The sequence below is a fragment of the Nyctereutes procyonoides genome, unplaced genomic scaffold (genome assembly GCF_905146905.1).
Source record: "Nyctereutes procyonoides isolate TBG_1078 unplaced genomic scaffold, NYPRO_anot_genome, whole genome shotgun sequence".
NCBI classification, from domain to species: Eukaryota; Metazoa; Chordata; class Mammalia; order Carnivora; family Canidae; genus Nyctereutes; species Nyctereutes procyonoides.
The window spans coordinates 69631067-69647559 of NW_026575140.1; the positions used below are offsets into that span (position 1 = coordinate 69631067).

The following is a 16493-nucleotide window of genomic DNA, read 5'->3' on the forward strand; positions in this document are numbered from 1 at the left end:
CAGCCAATTCCAGCCTGTTAGTAGACTTGGTTGTCAGGCTGTCACTGTTTAATAGCTTTCTATAAGATACTGCCATCTTTAAAGGCCAACTAGCGATGCTGACAGCTATAGCTTGTTTATAGAAATAAAGTCACCTTGCCTTGTTGCAAAATAAGGTCTAATGCACAACCAGGGAGCACATATTCATTTGTGTCGTGCTTTTTCTTCTTGGATGAAGTTTGTTGCTGTTTTTGTTGAGAGAATAGGGCCATGTCTGTCTGTCTTATGGAAGTATGTAGAAAGCTAATGACCCTGAGGCTGCAGTGATGGGATGGAGAGGGAGGTGATGGAAGGGGAATAAGAGCAGGGACAAAAGACAGGCCTGTTGGAGATCCCAGTGTGAGTGAAGCGAGTGGTCCATCCTGTCATGATCCATGCTTCAAAGAGTCCTGCTGAGTTACCCCCAGGATAACATAGCCTGATAGCAGGCAGATATGTTACTCATTATTGCACCCGTGACCCTCTCTGGCTGCATTATGATGGCCATGCAGTGTGCTTTTTGGAGGGGAGTTTCTTACTCAGATAGAAGGGACCTGAAACTGAACATGAAACAACCTTATCACATGTGAACTTCTCTCATTTAAAGATGACCGGGTTGCCTGTGGTCTTAGGGCTTCTTGGTTTTATAGCTACCAGTCCAGTTTGGAATTGAAACTAGTTATTGCACTCCCAAGTTTAGCTACTGTTGGGGCTGATTCTGTTTTTAAAGAAGGAAAATTCGCTGACCAGTGACCTCAGTTCTTGGTCACTGTGACCTGACACTGTTTTGAAAGTTCAAAAGTTTGTCTCCCTGGACCATGAATTCCCTTCCGGGAACTGAGTGAAGAAGGAGTATGTGTGTGGAGTGTGTGTGTGTGTGTGTGTGTGTGTGTGTGTGTGTATGTGTGTATGTGTGTGTGTGTGTGTGTCCTCCCCTGTGCCCCACCCAAGTCCCTTCTGCAGATTTGGTGCTGAAACTGTCAAGCATCATCACAGCAGGCCCTGGTGAACTCCCATTGCCCAGAAAGGGGACCTGGTCTCCCAAAGTTCAGAGGAAGTTTTCCAGAAACCTCCCCTAAAGAGAGAATTTGTCTCTTGGCAGATTTTCCTTCTTTTGAAATAAGGATCCATGTGCAAGAAAGTTTAGTTACTTGGTTTTAAAGTTACTCATAACTAAAGTTTGTCATCTTGACGGAAAAGTTAAGAAGCATTGCGTCTGTGAAATCCTTCCTAAAAGAAGATTGGGCCACCATCAGATGAGCTTGGTTTGTGTTTGTTTCTAATGAGTGAACCTTGCATCTGCCCCTTACCTTTGAAATGGCTCCTTGGGATCCCACTCATTTTGGTCCTTGAACATCAAAGCCCATGACGACATGGGGCCATGGAGCAGGGGAACCCTCTTTAATGTCTTTAATTTCACAGACTGGGATTCAAAGGTTCTCCTACCTATTGGATACCGCAAAGTGAGAGTGTCAAGGACAGTTGGGTTTGGATTGGGGGAGGGAAGGATCCTAAGTGAATAATGAAAGAACTTCATAGTGGTCGCTTAAATAAAAACTTGTTATGAAAATAAAACCCAAACAAAAACTTATAAAGGCTATCTCAAGAATCTCATTCCATATTTGACTTTATGACTTGATAGCAGTTCCTTAGGGTTGCAACAGTATTCTGGACCAAAAAAGGGAGCATAATTAGCACACACAGAGGAGGTCCCAGCTATCAAGATGAGTGTAACATTGTGCATTGGGTTGTTTTTCCCCCAACCTTCCGAGCCCCCCTAACAAACTCTACCCTAACCGTTGGTTCATTATAACTTAAAAAGACTGATACCGACCTAGAGTACAGCCGGAGACCCTTGCTGTTATTAGGCATACAAATCATACAGTAGAAGTACCAAGAATGAAGGTAGCAGCCTGGGACTAGGGGAAGGCTTCTGCAGCGCTTCTGGGTCTCTGAAATCATGCTGTGTGAAGACAAGAAGAAGGCATAAGTGTAGCCAAAGGACTTTTAACTGAGAATCAGAAAACAATCTTATGGGTAATTCTATGGATGGATGGATCATAAGGTCGACAGACATAATACCACAGTCTCAGGATGGAGATGTACTTTGGATGTGCTGGGCCACCACATGGCCACCATCAGCCGCAGCCCCTAATCACCTCTTGTCTCCCCAGCCTCGCCTGGCTGCAGCTGCTCTCAGCTCTCAGTTCCCAACAAGCCGTAGAGTTGGATGTGGCATTTCGGCTCTTACCCCATAAAGTGGTGCCAATGACAGCTTCCTTATTTGTTCCTAACTCAGGAACACAATATGATTCTTTTCCAGATTTATGGATGTACTATTTGTAAAATAATTATTGCTTAATTGGTTCAGTTTTCTTTTGTTCTGTCCCCTTCAAAATATTGTGTAATGTGGTTCTATGTGTCATCTGCGTGTCAGGCACCATCTGATTGGGAGTGACGATGGCTAAGGGAGTAGAGAATGGATTCTCCACTCAGGAGAAAAGACCTCTAATAGAAAAGCCTCTAATAGAAATCTCTTTATCATGGATGCTCTACGGACAGCCCCTTAAGGGAGTGACTCTCTGAGCCAAATGACCAGCTCCATGAATAATCCATTTCAAATGCACACCTTACAGATGAGCAAAGACTCAGCCACAGCATGTGTATCGCCAAAGAACAATTTTCATATTAACATTTTAGTAAGAGGTGATATGGCTTATCCAGAATCCAAATTGGGGGATCAGGAGTAACCAATAGATGGGAAAATCCATCTCACAGCCTCTGGCCTGATCCTGCTGGTGGCCGTCACCAATGTTGAGTGCTTAGTGGCAGCAGAGGAAGGCTACAGGTGGGCATGAAGGCCAGACCCATGGGGGACGGGGGTGGGAGGACAGAGAGGATTCAGTTTGGAGACAAAGGCAGGGCTATGGTAGAGAGGGATGTGTGGCTGGTGGGCCCAGAATTCAAGATACCTATTTCCAGCCCCCCATGAGAATCACTATATTCCAGGGTCTGAGTGGAATATATCCCCAAGTAAATAGTATTTTTCTCTATTTATGTCCTGAGCTCATCTAGCACAAAATCAACCCCTTTTCCATGAAAGTTGACTTTGAGACCAAGTAGTACATACTTAAGATGATCTTATGGAGCCAGATCTTCAAGGGTTCAGATCTTGGCTTGACCCGTTACTGGCTTTATGACCTTGGGCCAGTTACCTAGCCTCTCAGCTCCTTGGCTTCCCTGTTTGTCCCATAGGGTAATAACAGTACCTTTTTTTTTTCTTTTTTTTTTTTTTTTTTTTTTTTTTTGGAAACAGTACCTGTCTTACAGGATTGTTGGGAGGCTTATACAAATTCAATAAAGTGCTTAGTAGGGTGACTGGCACATAATAATTACTATATATTTATATATATATATATATCTTTGAGAGTGTGAATTTTTCACATGACAGAAACCAAATTTAACAACTCTTTGCACTGGTTGTTTGAGAGATTATAAGCCTTTGTATCTTCAATAGCCCAGATGTGCTTAAATCTACGAACACATAAGGACATTTTTGAAAGACACGGGCAGGATCTAAAATTCTCAGGATGAAGTTGCACGCCAGCATTCTCTAAATTTCTATTTTCTGGGTGTAAAGAATACAACATCTGCAAACAACAGCTGGACAAATATTAGAACATATAATTCCAACTTCTTGCCATGTTGGCAAAAGCTGTTGGGCGGGAGAGGAACAATTCGCCTTTTATCAAAGTACCTTTTACAGCTGGAAGAAAAGAAGTGAGGTGAGTCATTTTGTGAAGGCAGTGTCCCAGGAGAGCAGACCTAAGAAAACATTGTCGGGGCATCCTGGGCACAATCAGATAGCATGCAGCAATTTATTAAGAAGGCCTGGGTTCTTGAAGCAGATTAATAGATTTTATGTCGCTCATCTGGAGAACCTTAGCTGAGTTCCAAAAACCTATTTGTGTCTTTGTCCAGCACTTCAGTAAGCCAGCTTCATGCAAAGTGCTGGCCTGGAAAAGGCAAACAATAGGAAGGGCAGTCAGAAAGGGAAGCAGGGAAGCTGAGCTTCAGTTAAAAAGTGACCGTCATGTTGGAAGTAGCAGGGGTTTTAATTAGCTTGGGACAGGACTAGCAGAGCACCTGCCATTTGTCTGCCTTTTTTAACTACGCTTTAATAGAGCAATTCTCTTACATGATGATGCCTGCCCTTTGGGGACAGAGGTGAGACTAGGGCAAAGCAGGTAAAGCAGCTACTAAGGACACAGAGAGGAAATAAGACACAAAAGCAAGAAGGGCCTCGGGGCAGGAGTCAGCACCTGGAGCTGACACCATGGGTCCGGGACTTTGCACCAGGGACCCTAGACTGCTGCCCCTGGAAGTTTCCCGTAAAAGGAAGGGGTTGCAGATTACACATCAGGTCCTTTCTGGCTCCACTCTTCTTTGTCACTAACAACTCTGCAGTCCTGGCCGTGAATCCATCTTAGTGGAAGACTCAGAAGTCACAGTGTAGCCAGACCCTCATTTGCCACCTCTTGGCACACACACATGCCTTCAGCTGTGTGCTCCCCAGCACGAGGGGCTGTGGAACATTCCTGCCTTCACCCCTTGTGGACTGCATAAGACTAAGCTAATGCCCACTTGGGAAAGATTTCACTCCTCGTCTGGAATCTGGCCCTTTTGAGACTCTATGAGTAACTTAGAACTTTTTGTTGCTTTGGAGAAAAAAATATGTATAGGAAATTCTTCAGTGTATCTCCTTCCTTTATGATCTTCTTCTAAGACAAACACACAAAAATAAACAAGCTTCTTTTCATCAGAGCCAGGCTGGCTTCTCCCCTGTGTCTGATCTGTGGGTGTAGTATGGAAACTGTTTGGGTCAGTTTTGGCCTGCTTAGTATCATTTCGTCTGACGACCCATTAAAGATGCTCCCGAGGGTTCCCAATAAGAACTGTGTGCCTTCTTGGGGATGGGGATAGGAGGTGGGAGTGAGGGCCTGGGCACCAGCATGAATCTGTTACTTCTGAGCAAATTAATCTTCTTGCCCTATATCCAGAAGCGTAGGTCACCGTGATGTGACATCAGTCACATTTTCCACCTGCTAGGTGGTTTGTGGGGACAACAGTCATGGCTTAAAACCACTGACTTCTTTCTTTCTATAAAAGTAAACCATTTGATCCAACCTAACAAAATGCTAATTTGACCCAGGGACCTGGGGAAGCCAAGAGAACTGAAGCTGTTACATGTCTTGGCTCTGTGTTCTGACTTGAAGTCAGTCCCATGAAACGGAGCCGGTATCCAATTAGCCCTGATTCCCAGCAGCTCATATAATTTATAATGCTAAGAAAGAGAGCCTCCTGCTTCTGGCATGTGATCTTATGCTGTTTGACTACCAGAATTCCATTGGATAGAATGTTCGGGGTAATGGAATCATGTAGGCTTCTGTTAGGGAGTGATGCTTAGGATTTTTTATTCCTTATTATAATATCTATTATAGTATCATAGGACATGGAAAACTGAAGAATTTTACAGCCATATTCACCTTCTCCACACCTCCCCCATCACTTTGGAATAGCCATGGGACTTGAGGATGCTAAAGACAGTTTTCACTAGAACTACTTATTGCATGGGTTTTTTAAGGAAACATTGCCCAGTTTTGATGGGTTTATTAAAATGAAAGACTTTGGAAATCTGTCTATTACATGCATCCAGCATCTCCTTCAAGTTAATTTGATTTAGAAATGTCTGTGTATGTCTACAACGTGTGTATATGGCTTTATCTTGACACAGGGAGCTTTGGTTTCTCCATTCTAACGTATAAAGAGTGAACCTTCTACCACCCCCCAGAGTCATCTTTCCTTCCTTCCTCTTCCAGTCTTGAATTCTGTTCTTACACATCTGCTGTGTGCTGGTGTTCTCAATCAGGAAGGACCACAGCTTTCTCAAGGGCTTCCTTCACTCACTAGTCTGACTGGCACACTGGGGGAAGCCGGGGATCCAGATCCTGTGGGGCCTTCACACAGATGGGTTCCCAGGGGGTAATAAATTTAGTTGGCCTGGGAACCCTATGTAGATTACTTCTGCTGTTTAGGTTTAGATGGGAGTTAGAATTCTCAGCACTTACATAGATGGGGCCCCAAGCATGGCTTCTGGATGGTTTAAGTTGCTGCTATGGCCAGCTTTAAGCAATGAGGATGTTTCCAGTGGTGGTTAAAATATGGTCCGCCTTTGTCATGACATTATACAGAACCTAAAGCCAAAACCTTTGAGAACACAGTAGTTCCTTTAAAATGACACTTAACTTTTGGGTTAATGTTTGTAAGTGAAACAGTCTCCCTCATCTTCCACCTCTGCCCAGCTACTATCAACAGTAGCTCAAGCCAGAATCATAGGACTCACGTGTCAAGTATGGGTGAGACTCCTTTGTGATTGCTAATTGTTCATTTGTTTTTCTCTCCCCAAATGAGATAACTTTACCTATGTCTAGCTGCTTTTTGCAACAGTAGCAATCTGACAAGTTGCATTATTCTACGCATACACATTTTTCTAGGCTCACAGCAGATCTACTATATATACACATAGCTACAAACACATGCACATGTATCGTAATAGGGGTATGTGTCTACAAGTAGTCTATAAGAGGTTTCCATTATCTTGTTCCCACTACAAGCATTATTGGGGATTTTTCTTGTTTGGGGTATGTGTGTATATAAGTTCAAAATGCTATCATATGTGTACTGCCATTTAAAAAACAACTAACAGAACGTGACCTGGTGTTTGGTCATTTACATCCATTACTTTTCTAAATCACCTCAACATCCCATTGAGACAAATAGGGTTGTTATGCTCATTTACAAATGTGGTGAACAGGTTCTGAGATTCTCCTAAAAACTCAGAGTTACTTGATGTCTGAGCTGGGGTTTGGGCCAAGGCCTTTCTGAGTCCAGACCCTGACATTTAATTATCGTGACAGTCTGGCTACAAACACAGTCTTATCATCATCTCCATTTGACAGATGAGAAAACAGGCTAAGGTGAAGTGGTTTGTCTGGAGTGCCTGTATTATTGGGTTTTTGCCTTTGGTTGAATTCAGTCATCTTATACCAATAAAGTTGTGACTGGCAAGTAGAATATCCTAAATTAGTGTAGAGGGTGGAATTGGGCCACCTGACAATTGGATTATTCAGGAAGGTTACTTTATCTTAAATCATAAAAAGAATCATTGCTTCCCTCAAAAATTGTGATCAAATCATTTTCTTTGGGAAGGGATATTAATAAAGATTTGTTAATAATAATAATAATTAATAAGCATAAAAGTTTATTATGCACAGATGCTATTCTAAGTGTTTCACATATGTTAATTCATTTTGTCTTTCCAACAGCCCTATGAAGAGGGTTCTGTGTATTCCCATTATACAGATAAGAAAACAGAGGCACCAGGAGGTTAAAATACATGGGCAAGATCATACAGTTAGTAAGTGGCAAAGCTGGGGTTCACACTCAACAGTCTGGTCCAGAGTCTTGGGCCTCAGTCATTCTCCACGACTGCCATGTTGGTTTTGGTTTTACTTTCATTGATTTTGGTTGGTTTAGTAGTGAAGTTATCCTGTATTTTTTCTCAAGTACTTTGCTAATAATGAGAACAAACTGCCGCAGGAAAGTGAGGGCCCCTCAGTTGTTATGCTCCTGGTCTAGACATCAGGATTTCCCGTAGGTATGGTCACATGAAAGGGATTTAGCGTTCAGTTATATTTGGAAAATAAAAAGCAACTCTCCATGGAAGTGGTGAAGTATGATGACATTCAAGGTTCATTTTTAGAACAATAGCTAACAAAATAAATGCAGACTGACACTTTGATGCCTTTTTCAAAATTTCTTAGCTCTTATTAAGTAGGTTCTAGAAAATTCCCTTACCTGGTGCATAATCACTGATCAGATTAATCCTATGTTGTTCACCCTTCTCTTAACTTGGTGACCAGGGCATCTTCTTACCTTAGTTCTGGACCTGCTGCTTTTCGGCAGTCTATCTTCCTCAGTAATCAGTGTCTTTATCACCATTTAACAAGAAAATATTTTCAATTGGCCGTGGGAGAGATCTGGGTTTTATTCTGCTGTTTCAAAAGAAAACCAGTAAAAATCAAATTGCAGCAAGGAGTTGCTGACTCAAGTGAAATCTGTGGTCTCCTTCTTGAAATCAGAATAATTTTTCTCTGTTGCTTTGCCTTGGTTAAGATTTCCATCTCTCCTGATAAGTGCCTTAGCATGTTTTATGAACTGAAATCTGAATTCACTTTTCTTTAGCAACTAAAGAAAATTCTCTTGCTTCTGCTAAAAGTTGAGCATTTCCAAACTTCTATCTATATCTGAAGGTGTTTGCTAAACAAGTTTGCCTCTCTTTGAACAAAGCATTGATTTTTTAAAAAGTTTTTACACAGAAAACATGTTTGAAACGGTACAAATCTCCCCTGAGTTTATTTTACTTTTTAAAATCAGATGAGGCTGGGGGCAGGGTTCTTAAAAGAACCCTTTTTCTGTCTGCTCACAAGGGATAGAAAAGTATGGGAGAAATATCTGGAGCTTTGGACTCCATCCAGCCTGGGTTGGAATCTGGACTCCACCATTACTATTACCTATGGCTCTGAGCCTCCACCTCCCCATCTGTGAAATAGGATTTCTATTTACTATGATCATCTGTGAGCAAAGAGGCCGGTTAGAATTAACCAAGGTAGAAATGAAGGCAGCAACTTGACTATGTGTGTCCGCTCTGCTCTTTCTAGCCCATGATTTGGAAAGAGAGCAAATGGTAACTATTAGGTCATAACGAACCTATGAGATGGCCAACTAAAGGTTAGTGGTAGTTGTGAGGTGTGGGAGGAAGAACTGGAACCTTAGAATCAGATGACTTTCAATTTTAACTGTTCATTAGTGGAGTCACCCCAGGCTAGTTATTTTGCTTCTCTGAGTGTTCATATTCTCTTGTGTAGGATGAAGACCATAAGGTAGGCCTTCTTATGGCTCCGAACTATCGTGAGCATCAGACAAAAGGAATAGAGTACACTTTGTAAACCAGAACCTGTGATTTGGCTGCACGGGGCTGTGGGGGATGAGGACCCTTCGGGTCCAAACACCCACACATGTAAGTGTATATCTCTGAACGCATCTAGGATGGAGTAGAATCCCATGTGGCATTATTGCAGAGCATTTATGCAAAGCAACAGTTGAGATATCCTTTCTGGGAGGAAGGTTTTCCCAGGTTTCTTTAAAGGTATGAGTTATGCCTGGTTAGGAAATTTCACTTATATGTGCAACTGGAGAAAGGCAGAAAGTTGAGGCAGGAATTTTTATTGCAAACAATGAGAAGCCTAATAGAGTAAGAAAGGACGGGGCACCAGGAAGTAGAGAGGAGGAGTTTGGAGAGTAGAGCAGGATTTCCACGTACCATTATTAAACCTAATAATTCAAGGTTCAGCGTTTGGGGAAGAATAATCAGCCATTGTGCTACAGTGGAAAACATCCAAGCGTTGACTTTCAGAGAGTCTGGGGTTCCTCTGGCCCTGCTTTGACTCTGGTGCTTTGAAGGAAGAATCATACTATCTTTTCCATGTGTGCCAGGAGTCTAAATGGATATGTCTTCTTTAAAAAACTTCTGTGATGATGAATGTGTGCGTGGGATCTGGTTAAGCTGGGGAATTCCTTTGAAATTCTTGTTTCTGATTGCTCTCCATGGCCCAGAGAAGGATACTGGCCGCATTTGGGTATGAAACTCTTGAGCCTCGCCGTGTTCTCTGGCCCCTGGAGAGTCATGTTCTGTTTGAAAAGAGCTGAAAAGACGAAGGCTGTTTTTTCACTTGGGATAAGAATATCTTTCTCAAAGCAGTAAGGGCTCTGTGAGAATAACAGGATCCATATGTTGAAGCTGGCTGCTAATGCTCAGCATATGGGCCAGTGAACCTTTCAGGCAGAAATATGCCTCCAATTCTCTAAAGAATGCCCCAGTAAACTCCAGAAAGGACCATTACTTAGGTGACGGATGGCATGGGCACAGCTCCTGGGCTTTCATGGGCCAATTGTTCCGTGGAACGTGAGCCACAGACAGAATGGAAAGGTCTTGGTTGGCCTGACGATGGATGGCGCTGGCCTGTAGCCCTCTCTGTCAGGCCCTGTACCCCCCAAATACCAAGGGCCTTATGTGCTCTGGGCTCGATCCATTTTGTTAGGGGATAGTGAATCTGAGCATTGTTCTTCAGGTTCTCCAGATTGTTCGTTAAACCAAATGAAAAGAAACTTATTATCCTCTACTCACAGGGGCAGCGTTGTAATGGAAAGGATACTTACCTGGGAGCCAGGTGGCTCTATGGCCACCACCACCACCCTGGCTCTAAACAGAGGTAACCTTAGTGAAGTCACTTTGTCTCTCTTTCTCATCCGGAAAATGAGCAGGTGAAACGTGGTGCTGGTTGGGATTCCTTCTGGCTCCCTTCGTGTAGACCTGAGTGCACCTCGCTCTGTCCAGAGGAGGGTGACAGAAGCAGCACAGCTAGTGAGTGACACCCGCACTCAGGAGCTATTGCAGCGCTGTGTGCTACGTGGCATTTCAGGGAAGGTAGGGGAAGCCCTTCGGGCGCTCTGTGATGGTGTGGTCGTGGGCCCCATGAGTCATCCGCAATAAACCGGTGAGGGAGTGGCTGGCTGCCCCCGGATTACTACCGTGTTTCCTCCAAACCAGCATTTGGAAGTCTGTGATCCCCCCTCCCTTGTTCTCACAGCGGAGCACTTGGCCTCCTCTCCCGGCCTGAACCCCGTGACTCACTCCTCACTCGTGCCCTCCCTCCTTCCCTTCTCAGCCCCCTTCTCCACCAGGCCACCCACCTCTCTGTGCCTCTGCTGCTTCCCCGTGGCCTGTTGGCAGTGAGAGAGCCCACGCACCCAGTAGCCGGATGCTCCTCGTGCTCCCCTTCCCAGCTCCAGTAGTTGGGTGCTCCACGTGCTCCCCTTCCCAGCCCCATGCTCACAGCACCCCCAGTAGCCAGGTGCTCCCCACACTCCCCTTCCAAGCCCTGTGCTTCCAGCACCCCGAGTATCCAGATGCTCCCCCACACTCTCCTTCCCAGCCTGGTGCTCCCCATGCCCCCCTTCCCAGCCCAGTGCCGGCCCTCTGATCCCCCCTCTGCCTGGTGCTCCGGTCCCTCCATCACAGGAGCAGAGATCTGAGATCTGCTGCAGCTCCTCCGTCCCGTCTCCATGGCAACCAGCAGGCCCTCGCTCAGCTGTGCAGAGAAAATGGCTGTGCTAAGGAAGCTTCCCGAGTCTGGTACCCTGGCCTGTTGAGCCCCAGCCCCTCCGTATCAGTTTTAAGAAGTTGCATGCATTGAACCAAATGTCCCTTTGCTTTTAGCTTCCAGATTTACTTTCCCCGGGAGGAGGGGAGGCAAAAGGAAGTTGAAGCCAAATGGATAAAAGCATTTCTTTTTCCTACCCTAAAACTAGATTTTCATGAGGAACAGTTATCTGCCCTGAGCAGATATACGAGGAACTGAATGAATACAGCCATCTGTGGGATCCAGCGCAATGTATTTCGTCTTATCGGCAGGGTGGAATGACAGAGCATGGGCATATTCAAATAAAAATTCAGCGCAAGTAGCCAGGAGATACAGGAATTTCTCAGGGCGCAGACTCCAGCATTTCAGGAGAGCGCCTGACTAATTGGAGTGATGATGTTATATGCGGTCTCCTCTTTCGGAGGGAGGGGTGTGGGTCCCCTAGTCATGAGGCAAGGTGAGCATTTGGCATCCCCTGCTTCAAAATCCATCTGAATCAGGGCACCTGGGTGGCTCAGTAGGTTAAGTGTCTGCCTTTGGCTCAGGTCCTGATCCCCGGAGTCCTGGGATCAAGTCAGGCTCCCTGCTCAGCAAGGAGTCTGCTTCTCCCTCTCCCTCTGCTGCTCCCACTGCTTGTATGTTCTCTCTCTCTCTCTCTCTCCTCTCTCTGTCAAATAAAGTATTAAAACAAAAACAAAAAACCAAATCCATCTGAGTTATCACAGTGAATCCTCCATAGTCATGATGCACGGTGACATGGGAAACTGGTAGGAGACACCTGTCAGAGGTCTGGAGGCGCAGGCTTCCCTCGTCACAGCCATGGGGACACTTCAGGTTTGATACCCAAAAGTAACTGATCTCTTATTTCCATGAATCCCAGAAGTGCTGCTGTTTAGAGCAGGACCCTTAGCCTTCTGATGGGGTCAGAAACATGTAGAGTGAGGGGATCACCCCAAGTCCCCCAGAGGACCTCGCACAATCTGATAGTGGTTCCACAGGGAATGATCCAGACCATGGCCCTTCCTGGCTTCAGCGTGGGAACCATGGATTCTTTGATGGTGACAAGATCTCAACCCAGATGACGTCCTCCCTTCATTCTCTCTTAATGTGAACTGGGAGACCTCAGTTTTGAATGAAAGCTCTGAGTTTAGTTCTCAGAAATCCTAATGTGTGTCTCAAATGGACGTTTTCTCTTTCAGTTTCTCTGCAGGTGGATATTGTCCCCAGCCAAGGAGAAATCAGCGTTGGAGAATCCAAATTCTTCCTATGCCAAGGCAAGTGCCCTGTGCCCGCCCCCGCACCGAGGGAAAGGCAGCCGGCAGAGCAGAAGCCCGCGGCCCGCGTGTGCTGGCCTGGCCCTGCCTGGAACTGCTTTTTTGCAGGGTCGGAAGTGTGACCGGAGAGCCAGGGAAGCTCTCAGGCCCTCTTCCTCCCCCTCAAAGGGCTTCCCCGACACAGTGAAGTGTGTCATCCAGTCTTCTGCATGGTGATGGAGGAGGTCTAGGGATTTTCTGGGGGAAAGTCAGTACACTTCCCGAAATAGCAAATCACTCCAGATCCCCTGCTCTGTATCCACCTGGAGTTCTGTGAATGATGTTGGAGAACAGTGCGGCCTCAGAAATCATGCTTCAGAGGGTCAGTGAGAGACTTATTTCTTGGAATCTCCCAGGACAGGAAAATCCAGGAAAGTCTGACACTTGCCTGCAAGGAAATTGAGTACCTGTGTCCCTTTTGCCATGAGGCTGTGAGTCCCGGGTGTTCCAGGTCTGTTGGGAATGTCAGTCTTCTGTCCCGTGGCCCCCACTGGAGCTCTGGGGTGTGTCAGTTCTGGTGTCCTTGTTTTGGGTTTAGAAAATTTGTCCCATTTCCACAGCTCACATAATCATTGGGAAACGTCCCGTGGAGGAAAAGCTCTAGATTAGGCTTTGGATTCTCTGTCTGTGGCATGACTGGGCTTCAGATCATGGAAGACCCAGGGAAGCTGAGCTGAGCTAGGTGTAAACTGTGACATTTAGCGAGCAGCTCTTGGCAGGGAGGGGCCTTTAAATGCGATCATGATTTGCGTTGGATGAGGTGCCTTGTGGCCGCCGGATGTGTTCACTCCAGCTTTGCCTTCATTACAGCAATTTAAATGATCTGGAGATGCAGCCATAGAGCCCACAGAACATCTTGCAAATAGCGATATTTATTGAAAACATGATGGGCCCTGAAAGAAAGGCAGCTTCATTTCCATACTAAGCATCTGTGCAGGGCTGGGTGGCGTGGCCCCGGGAAGGGTGCTGCGCAGAGAGGCAGGGCGCAGCCGTGTCGGCAGGAGCCCAGAGCCCCTGTTCTGGCTCAGTGTCTGAGATCGCGAAGCAGCAAGCATCTGCCCCTCTTCGGTGCCCAGGGAAAGGATGCGTAGTGATTCTGGCTATCTTCTTTGCAGGATTTGAGGAGATGAATTTGTCTGTCTGAGACGGGGTGCTGAAGTGACAGTCCTGCCAGTTTGTGCCGGCAGACGCTAGAATAAAATTGGTTGGGATCCACACTCCTAGACTAGCTGGTCTCTTCCTCTCTGGAGACCACACTCGAAGCACTCAAGAACAAGCGTATTAGTTGGCTCAGACTAGCCAGGCCCTTGAGCCCAGATCCTGGACACGAGCGCCCTCTGCGCCCTATTCTGTGAAGCTGTAGCCCCTCACTTAGAGCCTGGCACACAGTAGGTCCTCCACAAAACGCCTCTCCTCTTCCTTCACTAAGGATAGGAGTACTCTCAGAAGTAGTAGCACAAGTGGTTGTTGAGTTCTTTCCAAGCACTGTGAGCGATATTATGTACGTAATAAGCACAGAAGCCGGAGGAAGGCGGTATCACGTCCTCAACATAAATGGTCTCCCTCCCTGGTCATCAAGCCTGATGACCTCTCACTTGGTAGCTCTTGCTGAGTACCCACAGTCACCCGGGAGGGGACTTGGTCTTTTTAATTCCCGTGGTTTGAAAATAATCTCTTCCTCTTTAGTGGCAGGAGATGCCAAAGATAAAGACATCTCGTGGTTCTCCCCCAATGGAGAGAAGCTCACCCCAAACCAACAACGGATCTCCGTGGTGTGGAATGATGACTCTTCCTCCACGCTCACCATCTACAATGCCAACATTGACGATGCCGGCATTTACAAGTGTGTGGTCACTGGCGAGGATGGCAGCGAGTCAGAGGCCACGGTCAACGTGAAGATCTTCCGTAAGAGCCTCCTCTGTCTCCTTCTATACTCCCTGTTCTCTCCTTTGGCCAGGAGGCCGTAAGGGTAGCAGACAGAGTGGTATGGCAGCAGAGGGCCCGCTAAGGGCTACCTCCTTTCCACTCCCTCTGGCCTCCCTTCTCTAGATTCAAACTATACAGTTCCCAGAGGACTGCTAAAGGTTCCCCTTCCCTTTTCCAAGCATTGGCTAACTATCGTATAATTCAAGTTTTCCCTCTTGTATCACTGTCCCCTGCTGCTAATGGAGTCCGGAGGCTCAGTGGGGTGTGGGGGATTATTATCTGAACACTCTAGGGCACTCACAGCAGGCAGTTCCCATTGTCAGTGAAACCCAGTCTGGAGGTGGCATCTCATTACCTTGTTATCGTGCATCTGTCTCGTTGGCCAGTGTAACGGTGGGTGACAGCTAATGGAACAGTATTGATTGCATAGTATTTGCTGCCATTAAGCCTGCCTTTCATCCATTCTGTTCTTCAAAATTTTCTCTGCTCTAGGAAAGGTGGCTTTGGGGTGTCAGAGTGGGAGACCGAGGAAGGAGAGATGAGCAATTGTGGTAGACTAAGTGTTCCAGCATTTCATTCCACTTGTGCTTTTTACTTCATTGGCACCATCCCACATGGCAAGGGACACTTGGTAAAGGTACTCCTTTACGGCCATAGACCCTTTGCCACACAAGGTGTGATCAACTTAGGGCTCAGTGAATAGACATTGATTGCCACATTCCCCTACTTATATCAGCTGCTTTGCCTGGCATCTTGGCTGAGGATGGTGTGAGACCCTCTCTGTGCCACCGTATATATGGACTGAGAGTTGCCCACAGCCTGAATCTAAGCAGTATGGTTTTAGCAAAACTGAGTCTGTGGGGGGAAACCAGCTGTTTTCCCTCATCTTCTCTTGTTCATCTTCCAGAGAAGCTCATGTTCAAGAACGCACCAACCCCACAAGAGTTCAGGGAGGGGGAAGATGCCGTGATTGTGTGTGATGTGGTCAGCTCCCTCCCACCGACCATCATCTGGAAACACAAAGGCCGAGATGTCATCCTGACGAAAGATGGTGAGGCCTGAATTCCCTGGCAGTTGCCCTTACCTCAAGCCCCTGGGTCCCCTAGGGGTTCCACCCCAGCCAGCCTCTGAGGCATTCCAACTCAAACTCAGGTTCCAGTGTCCCACAGCCATAGGCACTTTCCAGATCCCCAGTGGGTCAATGTCCGGAGCTTGTACATTCAGGTACTTGACTTTCTCTTCAAAGAAAAAGACAAAATTCCAGTAGACTTGTGCTCTTGGCTCTATGTCCTTGTCAGGGCCACATTTCTTGATTACAGCGTAAAGCCCCACCCCCACCCCACCCCACCCTCACGCCCCACCTCCATCCCAGAAGATTGTAGCTAGGGAGGAAGAAGGGCCCTGCAACCTGCTGCAGATGCCAGAGTTCTCTGACTGACCCTTGGATGAACCCACCTCTTGTCTCTTCTAGTCCGATTCATAGTCCTGTCCAACAACTACCTGCAGATCCGGGACATCAAGAAAACAGATGAGGGCACTTATCGCTGCGAGGGCAGGATCCTGGCACGGGGAGAGATCAACTTCAAGGACATTCAGGTCACTGTGAACGGTGAGGAGATCCGGTCTTCCTCCTCCATTCCTACAACCTGGTTCTGCCATATTGTCCTCCGTAACCTCCTCTTTGATCTATGAAATAATTCCACTCCTATGTGGAATTCAAGAAATACTGAAAGGGACCATAAGGGGAAGGAGGGAAACTGAGTGGGGAAAAATTAGAGAGGAAGACAAACCATGAGAGACTCCTAACTCTGGGAAACAAACAAAAGGTTGCAGAAGGGGAAGTGGGGGGGCGGGGGGGGGTGACTGGGTGACAGGCACTAAGGAGGGCACATGATGGGATGAGCACTGGGTGTTA

General features: G+C 46.4%; 1 protein-coding gene across 14 annotated transcripts in view; it reads left to right on the top strand.

The window, feature by feature from the left end:
- The window catches only part of NCAM1 (neural cell adhesion molecule 1), a 295160-nt gene that overhangs the window by 218014 nt on the left and 60653 nt on the right, over positions 1-16493 (top strand). For all 14 annotated transcript variants that reach the window (XM_055305759.1, XM_055305765.1, XM_055305760.1 and 11 more), the window contains exons 2-5: positions 12539-12613; positions 14339-14557; positions 15486-15629; positions 16050-16187. In XM_055305759.1, coding sequence (XP_055161734.1) covers positions 12539-12613; positions 14339-14557; positions 15486-15629; positions 16050-16187 — 576 coding nt within the window. The remainder of the gene's footprint in view (positions 1-12538; positions 12614-14338; positions 14558-15485; positions 15630-16049; positions 16188-16493) is intronic.